The 24,311-nt window shown below is 40.8% G+C and overlaps 1 protein-coding gene across 3 annotated transcripts in view; it reads right to left on the reverse strand.

The window, feature by feature from the left end:
• Nucleotides 1-11,354: 11,354 nt before the first annotated feature.
• The window catches only part of LOC126480722 (protein spire), a 797,250-nt gene continuing 784,293 nt past the window's right edge, over nt 11,355-24,311 (reverse strand). For all 3 annotated transcript variants that reach the window (XM_050103982.1, XM_050103983.1, XM_050103984.1), the window contains 2 exons: nt 19,477-19,772; nt 11,355-13,446 (listed from right to left, as the gene is read on the reverse strand). In XM_050103982.1, the coding sequence (XP_049959939.1) occupies nt 13,263-13,446; nt 19,477-19,772 (480 nt within the window). In that variant the 3' untranslated portion in view covers nt 11,355-13,262. The remainder of the gene's footprint in view (nt 13,447-19,476; nt 19,773-24,311) is intronic.

A 24,311-nucleotide genomic window follows, 5' to 3' on the forward strand; every position in this document is an offset into this window, starting at 1 on the left:
GCAGACTATGAGTGAAAAATGGCATTGCTATACTATTGCATATCCTGGAGAGCATGGGAACCGGACTGTAGAATGCATTTTGGGCCACCTTCAACTGATAAAATGATAAGAACTCAATGGAATCAGAAAGATGTTTTGAAAGAAGCACCTCACAGTAAATATAATCTGAGAAGTGAATCTGTTCAATGGTCAAAATTTGAAGAAAAACTCAGTACTTGGATTTTATAGAGTACAGACATGAGGGAATTTCACTTTCTATGAAAATGACCATACAACACTCGAAAGCAATATCCAATAACAAATGGATTGCTGACTTTACTGGATATGGTGTTCAAGATTTTTTGAAGAGGTACTGGCTTTGAATTCAGACCAAGACAAAAATATCACAGAAGATGCCAGCAGAGTATGAAGAACAAATTGTTGAATTTCACCAATTTGTCATCAGCACAAGGTAAAGAGGTGAGAAGTTTGAACTTTCATGAACTGGTAACATGAATAAGACTCTACTAAGCTTTGATGTGCCTTCTAACAGATCTGAGGATTCTAGGGTCATGAAAAAGTCTCATTACACAGCCATTGTATCCTGCTGTGCTTACAGGACAATATTGTTGCCACTTTTGATTTTTTTAAAGAAGGATGCTTCCTAAGGAACAATTTCTGAAAGGAGAATTTGTCCATCTACACAGTGAAGACTCGACAGACGGAGGAGGAATGAGGTTGTGGATAGATAAAAATTTGATGTAGGCTACTTGGAGGCCTGCTGAAGAAGCATGCCCTGTTAGTGTGGGATCAATTTCGTTCTCACAGAACAGCTGATGTTAAAAATAGACTCAGGTACTTGGAGACTCCGTTGTAACTAATAGGACTGATTAGTTTACTTCAGCCATTAAACGTACATACAACAGACCATTTAAGGGACTTATGGAGGAGGAGTGGAACAAATGGATGCATTCAGATTTTGAAGCTACATCATCAGAAAAGCATTTCTCCAGTTTGTGAGTGGGCCAAAGCTTTATGGGACTCCATAAAAACTGAAACTGCGATTAAGTCCCTTAAGATGTGTGGAATCAGTAAAACGTTGGGTAACTTATTGTTTGAGTATTTAGCTTCTGACATGGCGGCTTTAAGTATTTCTTCCTTCAGTCCTGAGGATGGATTTGAGGATTTCCTACTTATAATGCCTAGATTTTTGATGTACATGCACTTATATTTTACAGTAGATGTATTTAGTAAGAAATTTTATCTCTAAAAAAAATTAAAAAAAACACACACACACACACACACACACACACACACACACACACACACACACACAATATCCTCATTGTTATATCTGTGTCCAATACTTTTTGTAAGTACAAGGATCATCCAAAAACAAAAGAACCTTTGTGCATACAGACTGTATGGCAACCACTTATTGATTTCTTGCATTCAGTGTGATGGGGATGCTTGCCATACAACTTATAACTTGCATGTGATAAGGGCAGCGACAGCTGTGAGTATGGCTGTGCTGATTGCAAATCCCACTGACTGTGAGGTGCAAGATGTTATTTGTTTTCTGCAGGCAGAAAATATTTGACACTATGACATTTACCACAGACTTGTTACAATTTATAGCAAAGGTGTAATAAATGCAGCCAGACTCTGAAAGTGGTGCATAATATTTAAGAATGAGATAAGATTTTCACGATGAGAGATCAGGGCGACCCTATGTCAAAACAGACTCACTGAAACCAAAGGTGGATAGCATCGTTTGAGTGAACTGATGCTTCACGGTTGTGTACACACATGCATGAACAGTGTCAGGAAGTGTCTCCTTTACCTGTGCGTGAAATTGTCACTAGGCAATTAGGGTGTCACACATGACCAGAAATCTGTGAAAATGAGTGCTGCGCTAGCATACTTGGAGCATTATGAAAGGGTTGGTAACATATTCATTCACCAGATTGTGATAGGAAACGAACCATGGGTTTCTCTTAGAACTCCCACAACGAAGTGACAGTCCACAGAGTGACGTCATCCTCAGTCACCACAGAAGCCATCCAAATTCAGACAAACTGCATCAACTCAAAAACTGGTGGTTTCTTCTATATACTAGGACATTGAAGGGGTCCTACTCATTAACTTAATGTCCTGAAGCAAAACAGTCAATAGTGACGCACACTGTGCTACACATTAACATCTTTATTGGGTTATCCAAAAGCACCAAAAAGGCAAGCTCTGATGTGGAGTTTTTCTATTGTATGACAGTACATAGCACACCAGCATACTTCCCAGTAGCCACAAGCCTTGCTGCTTGAGAAATTCTGGTGTGGTGTCTTTGAGCACCCCCTCTACAGTCTCTGTTTTACATCTGTTGGACATCCTCAGTTTCACAAAACTGAAGAAACACCATGCTGGTAAATTCTTCATAAATCATGAAGACCTGATGGACAATGTCATGATGTGATTAAATAGGCAGGTGGCCACAGATTATGTACAGGATATACACAAACTGGTGCCAGGATATGACAAATGCCTTAATGTCAAAGGTGACTACGTGGAAAAGTAGGCAAAGTAAGTCTGAAAACATGTAGTTCAGTTTCCATATTATTATTAAAGAATATCTTGGTATAGCAAAACATCCTTTACATTCAGGATGGCCCTTGTGTGCTTGTTCTGATTTAGTGGGGTACAGCTGTAATTAACAAGGTATTGGTATTTTCTTTCTTTTGAAACACTTCTTTACATCTGAAGTAATTGTATATATTTGTTATTAGTAACTGTAGTAAACATTTCCTTCAGTACTGATCATAAACTGCATGTCTTGCAGGATTATTCACCATTACACGACAGAGTACACACTTACCAGATGATGATGCTGGTGCACTTTTTAATCTTTGGTGCAAACTGTCTAGGAGTTTCATGCTTACTGGCTGACCAGATCAGTGAAAAAAAGTGTAGTGTGATTACTCATCACAATGCAAGTTTAATGCTGTCCATAGCATTTCAGTAAACTGAATTTGATAGGTAGATAAAAATCCGCCACTTAATTATGCTACTTACTGGAGATACGAGAACAATGTTTCCATATTTCCATGGCAACAAAACACAGTTTTAATAGAGCCACATCTCATTTTAGCGTCAAGCTCTACATTCTGAGTGCATTGGTCTACATTTATTGAAGTTGTTTTGTTATTACATAAAGTAAACAGTGATATTCATGCCATGAAAAATGTAACTTGTATTGCTGAGTTTTATGCTGCAAGTAATTAATTATGTGTATGTATGATGCCTTAATTCATGATTGGAATACAAACAATGTAATGACTCACCTCAGATCCATTTCCTTAATTCGGCACCAAGGCCCCAACAAATTCCAAGAAAGATAGTGTCATTATTGCAAACAGTTATAATTTCAGTATGAACTATATGCATGTACTACTGACTGTGCACACGTATGTACAAAATACAAATCACTAGATTAAGAATGTTCTAATCCACATGCTGTTGATCAAAGTGCAAAACTGAAATTGAGGGGTAGAACAAAATAAAATAACTATTTATTCTGACTGAATTCTCTTTTCTATACTCATGCTCGTAAATTAAGGATAATTGCAGAATGGGGTGCCACACAGTGTGGAACTACACAAAACTGGCACTAATAGCATAGGCACATACGGAACACACACAACACAGATCTGTAAGTCCAGGGTATTGGTGATAATTTGAGAAAACCATCCCGAAACACGTGCTACAAAACACCAATGTTTCCTGCGCGTGTATCCCGACATCAATATGGGGTATGATCATGATGCACGTGTACACAGGCCACACTATGAGTTGCCATACTCTGGATCAGGTGGTTGAGCAGCTGCTGGGGTATAGCCATCCATCCTTTCACCAGTGCCTTTCAGGGCTCCTGAAGTGTCTTAGGGGTTTGAAGACATACAGCAATACACCGACCGAGAGCATCCCAGACGTGCTCGATGGGTACTCCTCCACGCTGGCAGCTCAGTGGGGCCGTGTGTTAACATCCATCTGGAGGAAGGTGGGACCCACTGCACCCCTGAAAAGTGGACATACTGGTGCAAAATGATGTCCTGCTACACCCGACCTGTTACAGTTCTCTGTCAAAGACATGCAGGGGTGTACATGCACCAATCATAATCCCATCCCCACCACACACACACACACACACACACACACACACACACACACACACACACACACACTCTCCAACCACACACTCTACAACCTCCATACAGGTTCCTTTCAAGGACATTAATGAGTTGGTACCTGGTTCACACCAGATGAAAATCTGGCGAGAATCCCTGTTCAGACTATACCCGGACTCATCCTTGAACATAACCTGGGACCACTGTTCCAATGGCCATGTATTGTATTCTTGACACCATGCTTTGCGGGCTCTCCTGTGGTCAGTAGAATGCACCTTGCAGGTCTCCGGGTGAATAAACCATGTCTGTTCAGTCGTCTGTAGACTGTGTAGAGACAACTGTTCCAGTCCTAAGCAAGGCTACCTGCAGTACTCCATGGTCGTCTGCGGGCACTGATGGCGAGATATCGTTGTGGTGTTGTACACTGTGGACGTCCCGTACTATAGTACCTGTACACTTTTCCTGTCTACTAGAATCATTTCCATAATCTTGAGATCACACTTTGAGGCACACGGAGGGCCCGTGCTATGACCTGCTGTGTTTGACCAGCCTCCAGTCTTCCTAGTTTTCTACCCCTCATAACGTCATCAATATGTGTTCTTTGAGCCATTTTCAACACAGTCACCATTATCACGTTTGAAAATATCTGCACACTTACTCGGTGCACCATACTCTGACATGCACCTACACACCTCTGCATATGTGGACTGCTGCCAGCACCACCTTGCGACTACTGCAGGTGAAATGCACCACATGGTCATACCCGGAGGTGATTTAAACCCGCAAACTGCCCACCAGAGCATTGTTTCTCCATGTATCAGCATTATCCTTAATTTATGAGCATGAGTGCATCTGCATCTACATTCTGCAGACCACCATGAGGTGTGTGGCAAAGGGTACATCCCATTGTACCAGTTATCAGGGTTTATTCCCATTCCATTTGCGTACGGAGTGCAGCAAGAATGATTGATTGAATGCCTCTATGCACACAGTAATTATTCTGATCTTATTCTCATGATCTCTATGTGAACAATACATAGAAGATAGTACGTTCTTAGAGTCCCCATTTAAAGCCAGTTCTTGAAACTTTGTTAACAGATTTCTCGGAATAGTTAACGTGTCCTCAAGAGTCTGCCAGTTTAGTTCCTTCAACATCTGACTCTCTCCCATGAAGTAAAAAAAACCTGGGACCATTCGTGCTGCCCTTCTCTGTATATGTTCAATATACCCTGTTAGTTCCATCCAGTACAGGTCCCACACATACTTGAGCAATATTCTAGAACCAGTTGCATGAGAAATTTGTAAGCAATCTCCTTTGTAGATTCATTGCACTTCCCTAGTATTCTACCAATCAACCGAAGTTTACCATCTGCTTTACACATGACTGAACCTATGTGATCATTCCATTTCAGACTCCTACAAAGTGCTACACCCAGGCACTTGTATGAGTTAGCTGATTCCAACAGTGACTCATTGATATTATACTCATAGGGTAGTACATTTCTTCATTTTACGAAGGGCAAAATTTTACATTTATGAACAGTTACAGGAAGTTGCCAATCTCCGCACCAAGTTGAAATCTTATCAAGATCGGATTGAATATTTATGCAATTTCTCTCAGATAGTACTTAATGAAAGATAACTGCATCATTTGCAAAAAGCCTGATTTTACTGTTAATATTGTCTGCAAGGTAATACAACATTTACAGTAAGGGTCCCAGCACATTTCCTTGGGGCACACCTGAAGTTGCTTCTACATCTGCTGATGATTCTCCATCCAAGATATCATGCTGTGTCCTCCCTACCAAAAAGTCCTCAGTCTAGCCACAAATTTCACTTGATATGCCATATGAGCCTACTATAGACAATAAGTGTAGGCATGGTACTGAGTCAAATGCTTTTTGGAAATCAAGAAATACTGCATCTACCTCATTGCCTTGATCCAAAGCTTTCAGTATGTCATGTGAGAAAATTGCAAGTTGGGTTCCACATGATCATTGTTTTTGAAATCCATGCTGGTTAATGTTGACATCATTGTGTTTGAGATACCTCATGTTTGAGCTCAGAATATGTTCTAAGAATCTACAACAAATTTATGTCAAGGATATTGGACAGTGGTTTTATGAAGCACTTTCACTATCCTTCTTGTAGACTGTTCTGACCTATGCCTTTTTTCCAAGAACTGGGCATGGGTTTTTGTTCAAGGGATCTATGATAAATTTTAGTTAGAAGAAGGGCTAACTCAGCTGCAAATTCAGTACAGAATCTGACAGGAATTCCATCAGGCCCTGGAGCTTTGTTCAACTTTAACAATTTCAGCTGTTTCTCAACACCACTGACACAATACATATTTAAATTAACCTTTTCAGTGGTATAATGATTAAAATGGGGCAATTCTCCTCAGTTTTCCTTTGTAAAAGAACATTTGAAAACAGTGCCACTACCAGCGTTTACGTGTGACCAGAATTACTTTGGATTTTGTGAAATGTCATTTGACAATATTCTGCTACAGTAGTCACTGAAGGCATCACACATTGCTCTGTTGACAGCCAAGCACCATTCATTCAGCATCTCTCTATCTATAGCCGTACGCTTTGTTTTACACCTATTGTGCAGTAATCTTTGTTTCCTTATAAGTTTCTTTGCAGTGACTGTATGTCACAGAGGTTCCCTCCCATTACGGACCGTTATGTGGGGTACTTAGCTATCCAGTGCATAGTCTTAACTTGAGCCAGAGTTCCTCTACATGCTCTTGACCTGTGTTGAAAGTTTCAATTTCCTCACTGAGGTAAGACATTACTGCTTTTTTGTCTAGTGTATGAACATACACATCTTTCTGCTTTTTGTTTAGTTGTCCTCTGTACTTTGGTAATCACTGTTGCCATAATTGGATCATGGTCACTAATACCAGTTTCATTGAAGACATCGTCAAGGTGGTCAGGTCTATTTGTTGTCCTTAGATCCAACAAATTTCCATCATGAGTAGGGGTTCCTGCCTATCTGCTATATGTAGTTTTCTGAGAAGGCATTTAGTGAAGTTTCACTGGATGTCTTGTCACCCGTCACTAACAAAACTACAATTGTCCCAGTTAATTGTTGGATGATTAAAGTCTCCACCAGTGATTACAATATGACTGAGGAACTTTCATACAAGTGAACCGAGGTTTTCTCTAATGTTTTCAGTTGTGTAATTCTTCAGGCTTTCCTGGCGATCTAATGACAGCTTGGGTTGTCAGGTGTTCTGCCAGATATCAGCATTGTTCTTGCACAATATTTCAGTAATGTAGCTTGTAACCTTCATCAAGTGCGAACTGAGACTGCTCTTCGAGTGGACCTGGTCCAGTATTCATGTCTGTGGCCTTCCCCCTCCACTGGCAGTTGCAGGTGTTCCCTCTGCAGTCCGCACCTGCTCGCTGCGACCTGCTGGAGCGCTGCCATTCCATTTTCCGTCCACTGCGGTTCTGGGCATTCTCTCTGTGGTCCACACCCACCACACCCACTCCTGGGTGTTCCATCTTCAGCCTGGTACGTTTGGAGTTCTGTCCAGGTTGCGAGGTACTCTCCCTGCAGTCCTCTCCCACTCACTGCAATCTTCTGGAGTGTCGCTGTTTCGCTTTTGGTGTTCCATCTGTGGTCTGCGCCCATCAGACCTGCTCCTGGACGTTCCATCTTCAGTCCGGAGAGCCCGGCACTCTGTCTGGGGATCTTTTTTTATATCCGTGTCTTCAGTTCTTCTATTCATGGAGTGCTGCAGCTGTCCCCGTTGCTCCTTTAACAATTCCAGAGCAGGACCCCAGGCTCTGATGCCAAAGACACACCCAATTAAGACAGGTGACAAAATCAGCCATTGCTGAACACTGTCTAGAACTAGATCATGCCATGAATTATGATAAAACCAAGATTCTAGCACAGACACCCAGATTTTGGGATAGTGTTATAAGGGAATCAATAGAGATAAAAGTAACCGACAATCTCATGAACCGCGACATGGGGTACCAGCTAAACAGAGCCTGGGATCCTGCTCTGGAATTCTTAAAGGAGCAACGGGGACAGCTGCAGCACTCCATGAATAGAAGAACTGAAGGCGTGGATATAAAAAACGGTCCCAAGACAAGAGGGCCAGGCTCTCCAAACCGAAGATGGAACATCCGGTAGCGGGTCTGACAGGCGTAGACCACAGCAGGAATACCCAGAACTGCAGCGGAGTGAAAACAGAACAGTGATGCTCCAGAAGATCACAGTGAGCAGGAGAGGACCGCAGGGAGAACGCCTGGCACCCCAGACAGAACTCCAAATGCACCAGGCCGAAGATGGAATGCCCAGAACTGCAGCAAACGGAAAACTGAATGGCAGCACTCCAGCAGGTTGCAGCGAGCGGGTGTGGACTGCAGAGGGATGCCTGCAACTGCCAGTGGAGGGGGAAGGCCACAGACATAAATACTGGACCAACCAGATTCACTCGAGGAGCAGTCTGAGGTCGCACCTGATGAAGGTTATGAGGCACGATACTGAAATACCATGCAAGAATGATGCTGATATCCAGCAGAACACCCGACAACCCAAGATGATGATTTCAGTTGTGTTGGGTGGCAAGTCTGGTGGGCAGTAGAAGGATCCAATTATCATTTTATGCCCACCCCTGATACTGAGTCTGGCCAAAACAGTCTCACATGCAGCTTCAATTTCTATAAATGAATTTGAGTTTCTTGTCTACTGTGACAATTACGCGACCCCATTTTCCTTTTGCCTATCCTTTCAACATACATTTAAATTTTCCCCAAAAATCTTAGTTATCAATTTCAGATTTCATCTAGCTTTCTGTACCTACTTATTATGTGAGCTTCACTGCTTTTCATGTGTGCTGCAAATGCTTTGGCAGTTTACCATCAGGATTTTGATAAGCTCAGCTGTGGAATACATTTCTTTCAATCTTCTGGATTTCCTACAGCTGTCGTTACCTGGATTGGATGGAGAGTCGCCTAATCTAAGAATCCCTTGTGTGCACCCCACAGAGTCAGCTACATGAGTATCAGCCTCTGATGTGTAGTGCACACCTGACCCATATAGGGGGACCCTACAGTTCACAAGCCTATGGCGCAAGTCCACGAAGTCACTGCCTACCTTGTCACAGAACCTTTGAAGCCTCTGGTTTGGTCCTTCCACATGACTCAGAACCAAAGGGCCACAATCAGTTCTGGGGGCAATGCTGTGAATTGTGAGCTTCGTTGAAACTACATGCGCAAGGCTGGTCTTCTCAACCTTCTCTGCCAGTTGCTGGAATGACCCAAGAATGACTTCGGAGCCCAGACAACAGGTATCAATTGTTCCAACGTGCGCCACAGTCTCCAGTTGGTTGCAGCCTGTTGCCTCAATGGCTGCCGGAATAGCCTTGTCAACATTTTGAATGAGACCCCCAGGCATACACAATGAGTCCATCTGATGTCCTTCCCTGTCCCTTGCTACCATTTCCCTAACGGGTATCATCATTCGCTGTATATCTGAACTGCTGAGCCCTATCCTTTTGCCTTTACCTTCTATTGACACCAGACAAAACGGGTTTCCCCAAAACAGATGAAATGTGTCCCAATGAGAGAGAGAGAGAGAGAGAGAGAGAGAGAGAGAGAGAGAGAGAGAGAGCACCTCAAACTTGTTGGTTAGAGGAATTGGTACAACACCGCGTCCTCCCTGCTCCCTGTCTACCCTGTACAGGACACCTAGATCGACGAGTGACATGCCACTCACAGTCAAGTGGACGGGTAATGACAGATCCTGTACTTTCTGCAGAAGAGGCAGGATCCACAGGAGAAGATAATACTTGAGGGACCAGCACGACTCTTGGAAGCTCTTTCAACACACAGATTTGCAGCAGCTGCCAATCGTCTGACAGTAGTCTTGGCGATTTCCAGCTGCTTACGAATATCAACCAATTCACCCTGTGTTTGAGAACAACATTCATAGTGGGGATGCATTTTGGCTGGTACAATGTATTACAAGGCAGTGAACAAAGAACTTTAAATTAAGCCTGCTGATTATCTTTTAATCTGTTGAGCTAAGACATTCTTAATTCCCAATAAGAACTAAAGCAAATACACAAAATGAAATTTCTATCAAGGGAACATAAGAACCTGTGGTAGAAATTACTAGTTTTCTAAAATATTTTGGGGTTAGTTACAGTTGATTGCAAATTCTAAAACAGAGTTAATTTATGATAAATGTAGATAATATATTAAGGCAACTCCTCTTAATGGAAAACTAGACTAACAAAATATGTTAGTTAGAAAATCTGCTACAGTAGCTAAATCACAAACGCTGATTGACTACAAAGTGCTTGTGAATTATGCATAGGAAAATGGTAGCTTCTGAAAATTCTCAAAAACAAACATTTATTTGCACTGATGTCCAATGAAATTTATGGGGTGATATATTCTTGGCAGGACTGCAAACAACAAACACTGTCCTGCTAAAAAAAATAAATTACTTGTCCAAAACACTCGTTCTAGTAACTTATGAAAATATAGTTTCTTTTTTAAGCATCCAAAAACTCTCAAAACTAACCTGTTTCTGAAGTAACTGCACAACGAAATTGACAAGGTTAGGCCTCCTTTTCTCAAAAATTTAATAGGAGCTCCAACAACTTTAAGCCTACAATTGACGATAACAGTACCAGTTTATTGCAGCACTCTTAAATGCTTGAAATTTCACAATATATTGCAATACAAACAGATATTGATACAATCAATGAAACATGATGCAGAAGCGATGTGATCAGTAATGTAAGCGAATTTGGAACTTTGAATTGGAACACGCTTCTTGTACATTGTCTCACAAAGGGAAATTCCGAAATTGGCTTTTATATATGAGTAAACGTACGTATTGCACACATTTTTCACTTGGCTGATTCTGTGCACACTTTGTGAAAACAGTATCTTTCTTGGACTCATTGTACAGCTGAGGTCTTGAGCAACTCAGAGGCATATAAATAATTAATAAACATTTACACCTAGGTTATGTTCCTGTTGACAGCTCAACACCTCAACTGTAAACTTTGGCGTACTTTTACTCCTTCTGTTGTTTAAATTTAGAAATATGCTGACTTCTTGTGCACCACCTTGAAAAGAATGTGAACATTGTTGTTTACTTAATTATTTATGGCTTATTTAAAAAATATCAGAATGGATATGGAAAATCATGTGATCATTCAATTAAAAAACTCAATCTTTTTATTGAAGGGAACACAGTTTTAATAACAATGTGCAGGACAGGAAATGAGCATATTAATTACAGTAGAAGAAAACCGTACACACATGTATGTGGCATATACTGTTGTGAACTACGAATGTGTGTTCCTTCCACACTCACTCCTATCAAGGGTATGACTTATGAAAGTGAAGGTGAAGGATGAGAATCACATCTAAAAAGGCAGATCATATTCATGTGGAAATTGTTTTAAAATAATGTGACAACCATTTCAACAATTTAAATGACAACAGAGTGCAAATAATTATACAACAATTCAGGTATAAAAATAACATTTGTTAATTAAAATATAGCGATCCTATTTTTATCATCCTTCACATTTAAAATACTTATCTCTTCATTATTGTCTATGCTGACAATTTTGATTTTTTAGTCATCACTTACTTTCTCCTTGCTGTGCTGCCTATGTTTTTCTGGACTCTTGTATGAAGACAGTTTATACAATTTTGAAGTGTGGAGAATCTCATACGTAACGTAAATCCCGATATAATAACACTATTTATACAAAAATACTGTGGGTTTCTAAAAAATTATTCAACATTTCTGGTTGTATCCAAGTTTACTGTACTTTTGAATGGCACAAACAAATGTTCTATGAAAAATTATACAAACAGGATTCAGATCAAGCTGTAACAAACTATATGCAGTATTAAATTATATGGTAAAGCAAAGTGCCTGAATCTCTCTGTTGCACAATATCTCGTGTAGGAGGGTGTTTGTAAGTACTACATTTTCACAGCTTTTCCTTTTATCTACACAATGTGTAACTAGCTTATATGTGAAGGCCATTGTAGGAGACTTACAGGATTTTTCTTAAAATAAAAAAGCTGTGCACTTGATTGTGTACTCTTCAACAATTATCTCCTATTCCCAACAGTTTGTTTGATACAACTACTATATTATGCTTTCACACATTGTACCTACAGCATATTATCAAATTAGATCATTCATTAGGTCTTAAATAAATATTAGTATCACATTACTCTAGACATATATTTTTAGGAATGATCACCAAAACTATTTCACCACTAACAACTATAGAAAGAACCAGTCTGACACAGACCTAACTTCTACAGATTTTTCAACAAGATGAAAAGATACATTCATTTCTTACAGTCATCACTTTTCCATGCCTTATTTACAAATCATTTCATGAACGTTAATGAAACTCAAATCTCAGATCTTCCTTTCTCTGAGATTCAGAGCAATGTATCACTGATACTATAACTGCAGTAACTGTGTGGAAAATTTAATTTTGTGAATGACCCTGAAATTTTTAACCTCATTCTCACACTCCAGAGATTCAAAATTTTCATGAAACTCCTTAAGTGAGGACCAAGAATGACACACACTGTCAGAACAACAGACATGTTATTTATGCCTGTCTTAGGTTTCAGTAACATGACAGAACAAAATATTAAACCATGTAAGACAACTCAGCAAATTATGCAATCTTTTTTATGTCTCAGATGCTTTGTAACACTTCCATAATTCACTCAACAAAATGTTGAGGGATGCAGTTTTACACATTTATGTGCGACAGACAAAAAAATTACAGAAATAAATAAAGAAATGAGAGAAAATGAAAATGATTACAGTTTTAAATTATCGTACAGAATTATTTACATGGGGTTGCACAGCACCTTCATTTAGTTGTCAGCCTTCATTTTGTTATTTATGTAAAGAAACAGCAATATACATTTGATGGCTGGGATGATATAGAATAGCTGGGCTCCAGTTACAAAGTCCTTAACAACACAATATTACCCTGGGTTTAACAGGTCAAGTGCAGGTACAGACATCTTTATTCATCTAGGATATTTACAACTTTTACACATCTTTAACATTTCAGTATACAGGAGAAAGGTTTAATGTAAGGTGTCTAATGGCATTATTGCGACTTGTGCGTGATGATTTAATAATCTGTATGACCATCGTCTTACAGTCATGACAGACTGTCATCTGGAGGCCCTTCAGCTTATCTTTCTTGGTTTCAGGTCGCCCAAGTGTTTTTGATCGGCTCAACATACTCCTGTAACATAAATTGTTACATTTGAAAAATGAAATTTTAACGAGAACTATTCCTGAATGTGAAAATAATTCAAAAGAACTAAACGTAACAGCACGACAAACATCTATTTATATGGTGCAAACCCTCAGGCCATTGGAACACTCAAAAGTTAAATGACTTGTGTTGCTGCTAGATATATATTTTGACCAACATAATCTCATAAGTCTCACAGATGAATAATTTTTTTGAATGATATCAATCTGCAGGACTTGTTCATATAATTTAATACACAACAGCCTGTGTCACAGGGAATAAGCCAAATCCAGACTGAAATTATGGCATAATAGGGCAGGATATTTTAATAAGTGAAAGGAATCAAATGTCTCGCAGAGAAAGTTAGTAGGAGGATGATTTGGAAATCATTAACCTGTACCCCTCTCATGACTATGGTATTGGCATAACTATTGTATTTTTAGGGTAGTAGTTTCCAGCATGTTTAGAAACTGGGTGCTCAAGTTGTTTTTCTGGGTAGACAGTTGGTTATTTAAATTTTCCACATAGACACTTCATAGTAATTGCAATTGCAGCTTCTTTCACACTATACATTCCTATCTTTTGTTCTACATGATGCAGAAATGAGAGCAATTGGATTGGATTGGATTGATCTCCTCTCCAGACATGACAAGATGCAGTCAAAGCCTTGGTGAAGGTTTTGTTTTAGTATTTCAAAGCCTGAGTGATAAGAGAAATATTGGTCAGTGACTGGTCCAAAGTAGTGATAGATTGGTTGATGTCATAGGAAAGATAGTGTGGGAAATCTGTCTCTGGATTAGATGTGCAGCATATTGTTTGTAAAGCTATTTCTACATAACTCCTGCTGCCTATTGCAGATGTATGGAAAGGACTTTTTAATGTTAAACTAGTGACAGCTGTCTAAATGTAATAGTGGTTGGTGCGATTGCTATTAATTGCAGTTTTCATGAAGTCATTTGAGGAGTTGAGAAGGACCAATTGAAGCAAATTTGGTAGTAAATTTTAGATTTCTGGAGAAAAGAGTAGAGGCTGTCATTGCCAAACCACAAATGGCTTAAGTTGTTTGGTGGATAGGAAATCTTCCTTTGAAGGAAAAATAGAGTTTTGGGTTAGAATGTGGCTGGCGAAGAGGATTAGAAAGGTGGTGTTGGGCTTGATACCAGTGAGATGATGGGATAACCTTCTTGTCTAAAAATATAAATAAGAATTTACAATAATGGAAATCTAGGCATGAAAAAAATTTTAAAAAGGCAACTGGTCACCTGTAGTTGACTGTGAAATGTGTCACAGACAATTCTGAACGCCCAGACTTCACTAGCTTTCGAGCTTATACTCACTAACATAAACATCATGATACACCCACCCCGAGAAACAGAGACACTGACTATCCAAAAGTTGTCAGTTTGACATGAACAGGGTGAGCATAAATGTGTGTGTCAACTGGGAGGGTGTATAATGTATGGAGCAAGGATTGGACAGGGAGGGAGCACAGTGGAGGAGACAGGTGATGTCCAGTGCTAATAACTAAATGAGGATGGAAAATGGTATAGAGAGGGTGTTTAGAAGCAGTGTGTTTTATTGCATGTGTGGGGTGGACATTGGGGTGAATGAAGTTTCTGGGAATACATGCGGCAGGGTAGATCAGGAAGGCAGTGCCTCTCAACACGCTCATTAACCAACTTACCAAACACCTGACCAATTCAGAAACTCAATACTCTACTCTCAACATCATTATCTGTAGCCCCAAGCACAAGTTTAGTCATGGAGGATTAGTAAAGAACCAGGTTTCCTTCATTCATTCCCTTTAATGGAAGCATTGAAGTACCCACCATATTCTTACCAATATCGAACTGAAGAACATCAACTCAAACAATTGCAACCTCCATGGAACAACAGTTCTTCACCCCTTCCATCCTGACACTAATCTTCTAGGGAACCCTCACTTCCAATCTGGCATCACCTTCCTTTCCTCAATCTGTTCTCACCGAGTCAAAAATCACTGTTATGGAATGAACTGCTATTCATGACCATAAAGTCACACTTGATCTTATCTGTCTTCCTATACAGGGTGTCTAGAATCTTTTGAGTCAAATTGAATTAGGTGATGGTGAGTCGACAACTGATTATATTGAGAAAGGGAACCAATGGTTGGAAATGCATATTAATTACATTATGGACGTACACAGCACACACCATATAACAACAACATAGCTCTCAGTAAATGCTCAAAGTCATGACTGCCAGTCTCAATGCATGCATGGCAAAGGTACATGAAGTTCTGCTCCACTGTATACCAAATTCTTGATGTAAGTCTAGAAGAAAATGTCCAGAGGTGAGAGATTTGGTGATCATGCTGGCCATGAGACATGTGCTTTCAACCCAACAATGGCTGTACACGTTGCTCAGGTCCTTGCAGGCCTTAACATCGAAGTGGGCTGGTGCACTGTCATGTTGAAACCATATCCTTCCACAGGCATCAACGTGTACATTCTCCAAGAGCTGAGGCAGCACTCCTCACAAGAACACCAGGTAAAATGGAACAGTCAAATGGGGAGGCTGCAAATGAGGTCCTATTAGGTTATCTTCCAATATGTAGACAGAGAATCATTGCTGGTAGCCACCAATGTGAGTGGCATGGGTATTGGCATTGTCCTCATTTCAGACATGGCTGTTGTGGCTGTTTAATTCACCATCATGGGTGAATGAGGCCTCACCTGTGAACAATACAAACTGTAAGCACTGAAGTGGGTAAGCCACTGAAGGAAGTGAACGAGAGTCTCAAAGTCCATTGACCCCAATGCCTGTGTTAGGGATGTAATACATGTTCCACCAGTACTCTCCACATTGTATCATTCAAAGTGTGCATTCTATGGGTAAGCTGGTGGGTGCTTACTCCTGGACTGTCAGTCACATGATCCAATACCATCTTCTCAAAGGTTGTTCCGACATGTCTTTGGTGGGAACTTTGGCTGGATCTCTGTGGTGTAAATGATCTTGTCTCTCATAAGTTGGTGTCCACAAAGATAAACTCCTTCCACTTAGGATGATGGCTGTTGGGGAAACATCCTCCGTACATCTGTGATGCTTTACAGGCACTGCATCCTGCTGCACCACACATTAAATGCATGTCTGCTAAACCTAATCACAAGTAATGTTCCATCTTATCATCTCACGCATTATACACAGTAACACACCTCATGATGGACACATCGCCAGCTGTGTGATGCAATGGACAACTGGTAGTAGGGATGAGGGGTGTGTGTGTGTGTGTGTGTGTGTGTGTGTGTGTGAGGGGGGGGGGGGGTTAATATGCCAGTGCACTGGATGCCGTTGTCACATGACACATATGCTATGAGCTAAGTTATGTACAGTATGTCTGTCTGGTGGTTAGGGGTCTATGCTGTTTATCACTCACTGTCAGTTTCAGTGTACAACAGACACCTGGGATCTTTGTGAGAGTGTGGCAGAACTGTATACGCCACATATACATCGAGACTCGTGGTCATCGCTTTGAACAATTACTATGCACTACATTGTTCTTAGGCGATGAAAGCGTTGTGTGACCATAACATAATAAATATGCCTTTTTGACCATTGATTCTCCTATCCTAATATCAGTTTCTGACCCACTTGTGGTGTCACCGCCAGACACCACACTTGCTAGGTGGTAGCCTTTAAATCGGCCGCGGTCCATTAGTATACGTCGGACCCGCGTGTCGCCACTGTCAGTGATTGCAGACCGAGTGCCGCCACACGGCAGGTCTAGAGAGACGTCCTAGCACTCGCCCCAGTTGTACAGACAACATTGCTAGCGATGCTACACTGACAAATACGCTCTCATTTGCCGAGACGATAGTTAGCTTAGCCTTCAGCTACGTCATTTGCTACGACCTAGCAAGGCACCATTACCAGTTTATATTGAGATCGTAATTAATGTATCAACAAGAACGATGTTCTCCAATTATGGATTAAAGTTAAGTATTCAAGCAACTATGTACTTTATTTAGTAGACTCAACGCCTTTAACTGTTCCAGACCTCACGCCAGTCTGCACGAGCTTAAATGCGTGCATTTCGGCCTCCTCTAGCAACACGGTGTTGGCTCTTCTGCCAACACATCACCACTATCACTTGTTTCAGTTTTAGCACAAAAAGTTGGGGGACACTTTTAGACAAGGTTTCCACCATTTTGATCATAAATTGTGTGTGTGTGTGTGTGTGTGTGTGTGTGTGTGTGTGTGTGAGAGAGAGAGAGAGAGAGAGAGAGAGAGAGAGAGAGAGAGAGACTCCAACATACTGACACCAGTGCCTACATACCTGACATATACAGTCCCATTCCTGGAGTTCAATGCAACCTCCACCAGCTACTCAAACATTAGATCTGTAACATTGGTCACTCAGACCTCTGGCCTCCCTCACACTAGCATAACCTCCCACACCCACCTCTTACTCATTCCCAAAGTACTTCAAGCCAAAATGTGCTAATTTCCTTTTTTGTGGCTGGTCATAATGACCATACAGAAAGATCCTCTGTCTTTGATGACCCTCATCTCCAACAGGTCTTAAAGACACTCACTTCTTATATCTATGACACTAATCATTTCATCCACCATCTTTTTACGGTTCCTGCCCAATCATCACTATACCTCTTGCATTTGTCTGTGGATGCTGCCCTCTGTACATTAACATTCTCCATGTCCGTGGCCTTGCTACCATGGGCACTTATTCTCATGATCTTTAAACAATATAAACAATCCAGAATGAGATTTTCAGTCTGCAGCATAGTGTGTGCTGATATGAAACTTCCTGGCAGATTAAAACTGTGTGCCGGACCGAGACTCGAACTCGGGACCTTTGCCTTTCGCGGGCAAGTGCTCTACCAACTGAGCTACCCAAGCATGACTCACATCCCGTCCTCAAGCATGACTCACATCCCGCCCTCACAGCTTCAGTTCTGCCAGTACCTCGTTTCCTACCTTCCAAACTTTACAGAAGCTCTCCTGCAAACAATGGTGGAACAACCGTTATTGTACAGCCTACTTCTAAAACCAGTTCTCTAAATTTTGTACTCTAGGGTTTCGTGTAAACATTGCTGCCTTCCATGTAATCACTCTCTTTTTAAGTTCCCTTGAAGTTTGTTACATTGTTGTATGGAATATATTTATCAGTTACAATTTGACCAGTGTGTGTCTCAATTCTGTCAATATCTGTTACTATCTGTTACAAGCCTAATTGTTAAGGTCTCCTAACACTGAAAATGTACTCTAAAATAGGTTACACTAGCATCTTGTATGTGGTTTCCTTCACAGATGCACCACATTTTCTCAGAATTCTAACCTACTACTGATTGCACACATGCTGTCATCCTATTTTGTATTGTTTCACAGTATTTATCCAATATATGCTTTTTGTTGAAATCTGATTTTTTTTGTCCACTAAATAATTATAATTAGCTGAGCATGAAACACTTTTCTTTTTATGAGATCTTGTATATACATTCAAGCAATGTAAGCATTTGAAAATCAACTACTGTACATAAAGTTCACATACTTATTGATCTAAGTGCTACAGACCAGAGAACATACTTTCTATGTCATTAACGTTCTCCTGCTTGTGTTCTTAAATAATTTGTTACAGTTCCAAAATCCATGCTACACATGGAGACAAATGTATTCTATTATTTTACTACTTAATTTCCTCCCATCATACTGTTTGCAATGATACTGTCAAATAATTTATATCTATGAACATTTAAGAATAAAAAGCAGCATTTCTTAGTGAAACATATAAATACATCATGTAATTCTCTCTATACTGGAAAAGATGTTGAACTATGGATGCCAAACAGGTGATGACCAAGATAAGTAAAATTATAAGCTGCTACTTCAGTTTCAGAGTTGCACTGGAATTGTATGAAGTCACATAGCAACATACTGCATTGGAGAGATTTGTACAGGTACAGTGTGGGATATATTTAGCAGGCAGGTGACACCTAGGAAATGAATAAGATTTAATTATACCTCCTTTCACTGGCTGTAGATGCAGGACTCATGGCAGGTAACGACTGTGGTCCTTCTATGCTGCCCGTCATGCTAGAGCTCATAGCAGAAGGTGGTGCAGACATTGATTCGCCTCTTGTAAGATGTGGACTGGATGGTGCACTCCCAACGCTATTTCGTGCTGCTGTGTCAGGAACCATAAGTCGTGACATCAACGACCTTGGAAACGACTCCTTTGTCTCCTCTTCTGGAGATGACAGACCCGGACTCAAAGCAAAGACAGGTACTCTGGAGAAATGTTCAGTTGGTATCCTCATCTGGAAATGATGTTGAAACATATTTTATTAATGTAATTATTACAAGCAGCAAAAATACATGGAAACATAGTCATGATATGCAGACATATAGGGTAGTCTCATGATGTTCTTGTGCCTCTGAAGGTTTCTTGTAGGTCCATTCTGATCTTTAACCAACACTTTGTATGCTTCCTGAGCATTCAGTGTGATATAGGCAGAATTTATTAGCACTTGTTATATGGTCGATAATCATTATGGACAACTACCAGAAAAAATTTACATACCATCATGTGTATGTGAGGGGAATTCAACCAGGCAGTTGTTCATCATGATAACACATGAACAACTTGGGACACAATACTGACAGCTCCAAAATTACATTACATTGTATTCATCGGTCATCCCAAGAGGAGTCTCTGGGACATGGAAAAAAAAGTGTCAAAAAAGGACTTTTGAATAAATGTGTAATCCATAAACTGACTTAACTTTTATGAAATAGTTGTATTGGACAGCTAGTGTTAATTATGAAACAACCTAAAACATTACTTTTAAGGAGTTTATACAAAGGTAATCTACAATGGAGTAAAAGATTATTAGAAAATGATAGGGCTTGTTACAAAAGGCAACTCCACAAAAAGTTGGAGTACAATAGCTTCAAAAACTACTCAAATTAATGACACTGGCCAAATATCACTGTATGGCTATGCAAATAAATATAAGGGAAACATTCCACGTAGGAAAAATATATCTAAAAACAAAGATGATGTGACTTACCAAATGAAAGTGCTGGCAGGTCGACAGACACACAAACAAACACAAACATACACACAAAATTCAAGCTTTCACAACAAACTGTTGCCTCATCAGGAAACCCACATCCTTTCGTGTTTCCCTCTCCATCCTTCTTTCCTGTTGAGGCAACAGTTTGTTGCGAAAGCTTGAATTTTGTGTGTATGTTTGTGTTTGTTTGTGTGTCTGTCGACCTGCCAGCACTTTCATTTGGTAAGTCACATCAAATTTGTTTTTAGATATACAAATAAATATAAGATCAGACAAGAGCGTTGAACTTTAAGGAAGTAAACAATCTGTCAGGAAGTCACATTTCAGTATTATATTTACCATGTTTACCAACACTATCTGGAGAAAGAGCTTTCCCAGGAGCTGTTTTATGTTATTAACAAAACGGAGCATTGTCACAAGAACTGTTAAAATCTAAGTTAACAATTGTCAATACAAATAACACACTTTCAGAAAAAAAATATTTATTGGGAGTTCCATACAATGAAGTTAGTACTGTGGATGTGAATGGCCCATAATTTCTTTTATAAGCATTGGCAAGCAAAGATGAATGCGCCTGTGTGTGTGTGTGTGTGTGTGTGTGTGTGTGTGTGTGTGTGTGTGTGTGTGTGTGTAAAAACTAATCCAGAGAATAAGGATTCATTTGCGGAGCAGCAAGTACACGAACATGCACACGATATGGACATAATGTATAATCACCATGGATTCTTGAAATTATTTTATGTGAAACTGCAATTCAAAAATTTTTCTGGCTGCCCAGAATTTGTGTTTTTCTGGGTGTTTGTTCAGATAGGTGGACTGATGGGGTTAAAGGGATCAAACTATAAGGTCATCAGTCCACTAGCCCTTTGTGTATCAAGCTGGGAATAGTCCCTAGACATGAAGAACACAAGCCAAATCCCAATGGCTTCAGTTGTGTCCAAGAATCAAGACAGCCAACAGACATAAGTAAGTACAAGTTAGAGAGTGTTAAAACAATGAAGGGGGGAGAGTAGCCCAACCCAGAAAGCAGCTGAAGTCCCCTGGGACAAGTTATGCAACTGGACACACATTATCTGCATCTGGACAGCACTTCCACATCCTCCATTACCACAAGAACACTGGCAACATGTGTTAAAATCTCAGGAAAGACAACAATGACAATAAGTCTGTTAACCAGTTACAGGTACAAAACTCTACGAACATTTAAAAATGTGGTAAGGGCAGAAGGCAGGGCGGACCACTGAGCAAGTGCAGCCATGGGCCCCTTGGGTTGGAGCAAGTGCCCTATGCCACAGAGAGGAGTGAAAACCATTTCCACACGTAAAACATAAAATCAGTTCAGCTGCTTTGGAATCGTCCGCTGGCATGAGAGGTAGTGTGGCAGCAAGTTTAAGGTTTCGCCATAAGGTGAGTAAATTAGAGCACTCCAGTAGGATATGGGCCACTGTGAAATGGGCACCACACTGATGATGGGGTGGATCCTCACTTAAGACAATGTGGCTGTGGGTCAGCCAAGTGTGGCCAACATGAAGCCAACATAGGACAGTAGATTCCCTGTGAGAAGCACGAAGGGGAGACTGCCACATGGTCACTATCTCCTTTATGATTTGCAGTTTATTCAGAGAAATCAGACCACACCAATCTGCATTCCAAGCCTCCAACAACTGTCGGCACAGAGTTGACTGGAGGTCCAGTTCCCATATCCCCATCTCCAACTTGGCCAACAGGTCAGAATTTTCATTCCAAGGGATCTCCACGTGACCAGGGGTCTATAGAAAGATGACCAAGCATCCAGCATGGTGGGTTTCATACAGGAAATCCTGGATAGTCATAACAATAGTGTGCCAAAAGTAGTGCTGGTTGACAGCCGGATTACAACTCAACTCAATGAATCACTGCTGATTAACAATGACTTGTCAGTGTAATACCAAAGGTGACCAAGGGTCTTAACAATGGTCACCAATTCTGCAATACACTGCATCCATTCAGTAGGGAATGTAGTTCACTGCATCTTCCAAGTGTGTAGGCAAATCTGGTTCATCTATCAACTGTAGAACTGTCAGTGAATATCACGTCTGCACCTGGAAATACATGTAGGATGTCCAGGAACACGTGGCAAAAAAACCATAGCGATCGAGTTTTTCAGTTCAAAAGACAAGTAGAGATAGATCCAAGGACAGGGCACATGTGATTCCTGACAGGCGACAGTGGGGGGAAAAGATGGAGTTCAGATCAAACATTCTGTATGCAAACTATGATCATGACTACAAACCTTGGCTTCTGTTGTAGGAAATACGTCTCCACGCAGGAAAAACACAGTAGTTCAGATGCTCAGGGGAACAGCGAATGTTTATTGCATAAATGAGCAGCCATTGCTGGTACCTGCTCTGTTCACAGGGATTGTCCAAAAGGCACCTCTCACAAGTTGGACCCCACATCAGCTGAAAGTGGTGCTGAGCCATATTTCAGGCTCCCATAACCAAGGTGAAAGAGGATTAGAGCTTCACAGAGCTACAGAAGTGTAGACTAGTCTGCATCCCAGATGGTATTATGGAGATTGTTAGGAGTGTTAAGGAAGACTAGCATGTTTGCTTAAGTAGGTGAAGACTGGCAAGCCACGTCAGTTGGGTATCAAAGACCAATCCCAAAACCTAATAAGACTCTACAGTATTGAGCATTTGGCCCTCAGTGTAGAGTTCTGGTTGAGGATGGACAGTAAGATGGGGACTGAAGTGCATGACATGTCTTGGCAGTGGAAAAAGAAGTCTCGAGTGAGAGCCCAGGATTGCACCTTTCATATGGCACCATACAATCGGCATTCAGCAACACCCACAGCTGAGGAGCAATAGTACATGCAATAGTTGTCAGAATACAGGAAGGGTAACACTGTAGACTGCACATACAAAACAGGGCCATAAGATGTTGATATGGGGCAAAAACTAAATGACAAACAGGCAGACCAAATTGTCAGCAGTAGAACTGCACTGGCAAAAACCACCTTTGGATGGAGCCAAGACTCAAGGTACCAGCACAGCCACTGGCTCACTGTTTTGAGAGAATCCCAAGGAAGAAGGGATCACTGAGTCAACTGCTGACAACGGCTGTAGTTGTGCTCTGGAAACTGCATCAATACCTCCTTGTGGGGGGATGCTAAGGGGAACAGCAGTCATGAAAGCATCGTAATCAGCTTTGGAGAGAGGCCATCTGATTGGACATCATAATGAGTAATGCCAAGGGAGGGTCAAAACGATTGGAAAATGTGGTCACTGTAGCACAGGTCATCACAGACTCTCCAGTGGATGGATGGGAGAAGACCTGGCCTGCAAATGGAAAGGTCAATGGCCAAATCAGACCCATATGCCAAACTGAAGTATGTGCGAACACCAGTATTAAGGTAAAGAATGAGCTCTGCGAGCAGTAAGTTTTAACAGCTTTAACGTGGCCAATGGTCATAATTCCACCACATAAAGGGTTGCAGTTACTGAAGTCACCCAATATTACAAAGGGTGAGGGGAGCTGAGACAACTGTTACGCAACCTGTTCTGCGACACTTCCTCATTGGGAAGAAGATATGTTATAGATTCACACAAACAGCCACAGCCTCCAATGTCATGTTGACTGGCATGTATTTGCTGTAGTCAGAATCCAGAATGTACCTGCAAACACCACCCGAAGCTGTTTCACAGTCAGTGTGATTCTTATAATAGCCCCAATAGCTGCAAAGAGTAGGGATCTGCATTACTGGGAGGACAATGCAAAGAAACAGGACAAGTACACAAA

Source organism: Schistocerca serialis, chromosome 5 (assembly GCF_023864345.2).
Source record: "Schistocerca serialis cubense isolate TAMUIC-IGC-003099 chromosome 5, iqSchSeri2.2, whole genome shotgun sequence".
NCBI lineage: Eukaryota > Metazoa > Arthropoda > Insecta > Orthoptera > Acrididae > Schistocerca > Schistocerca serialis.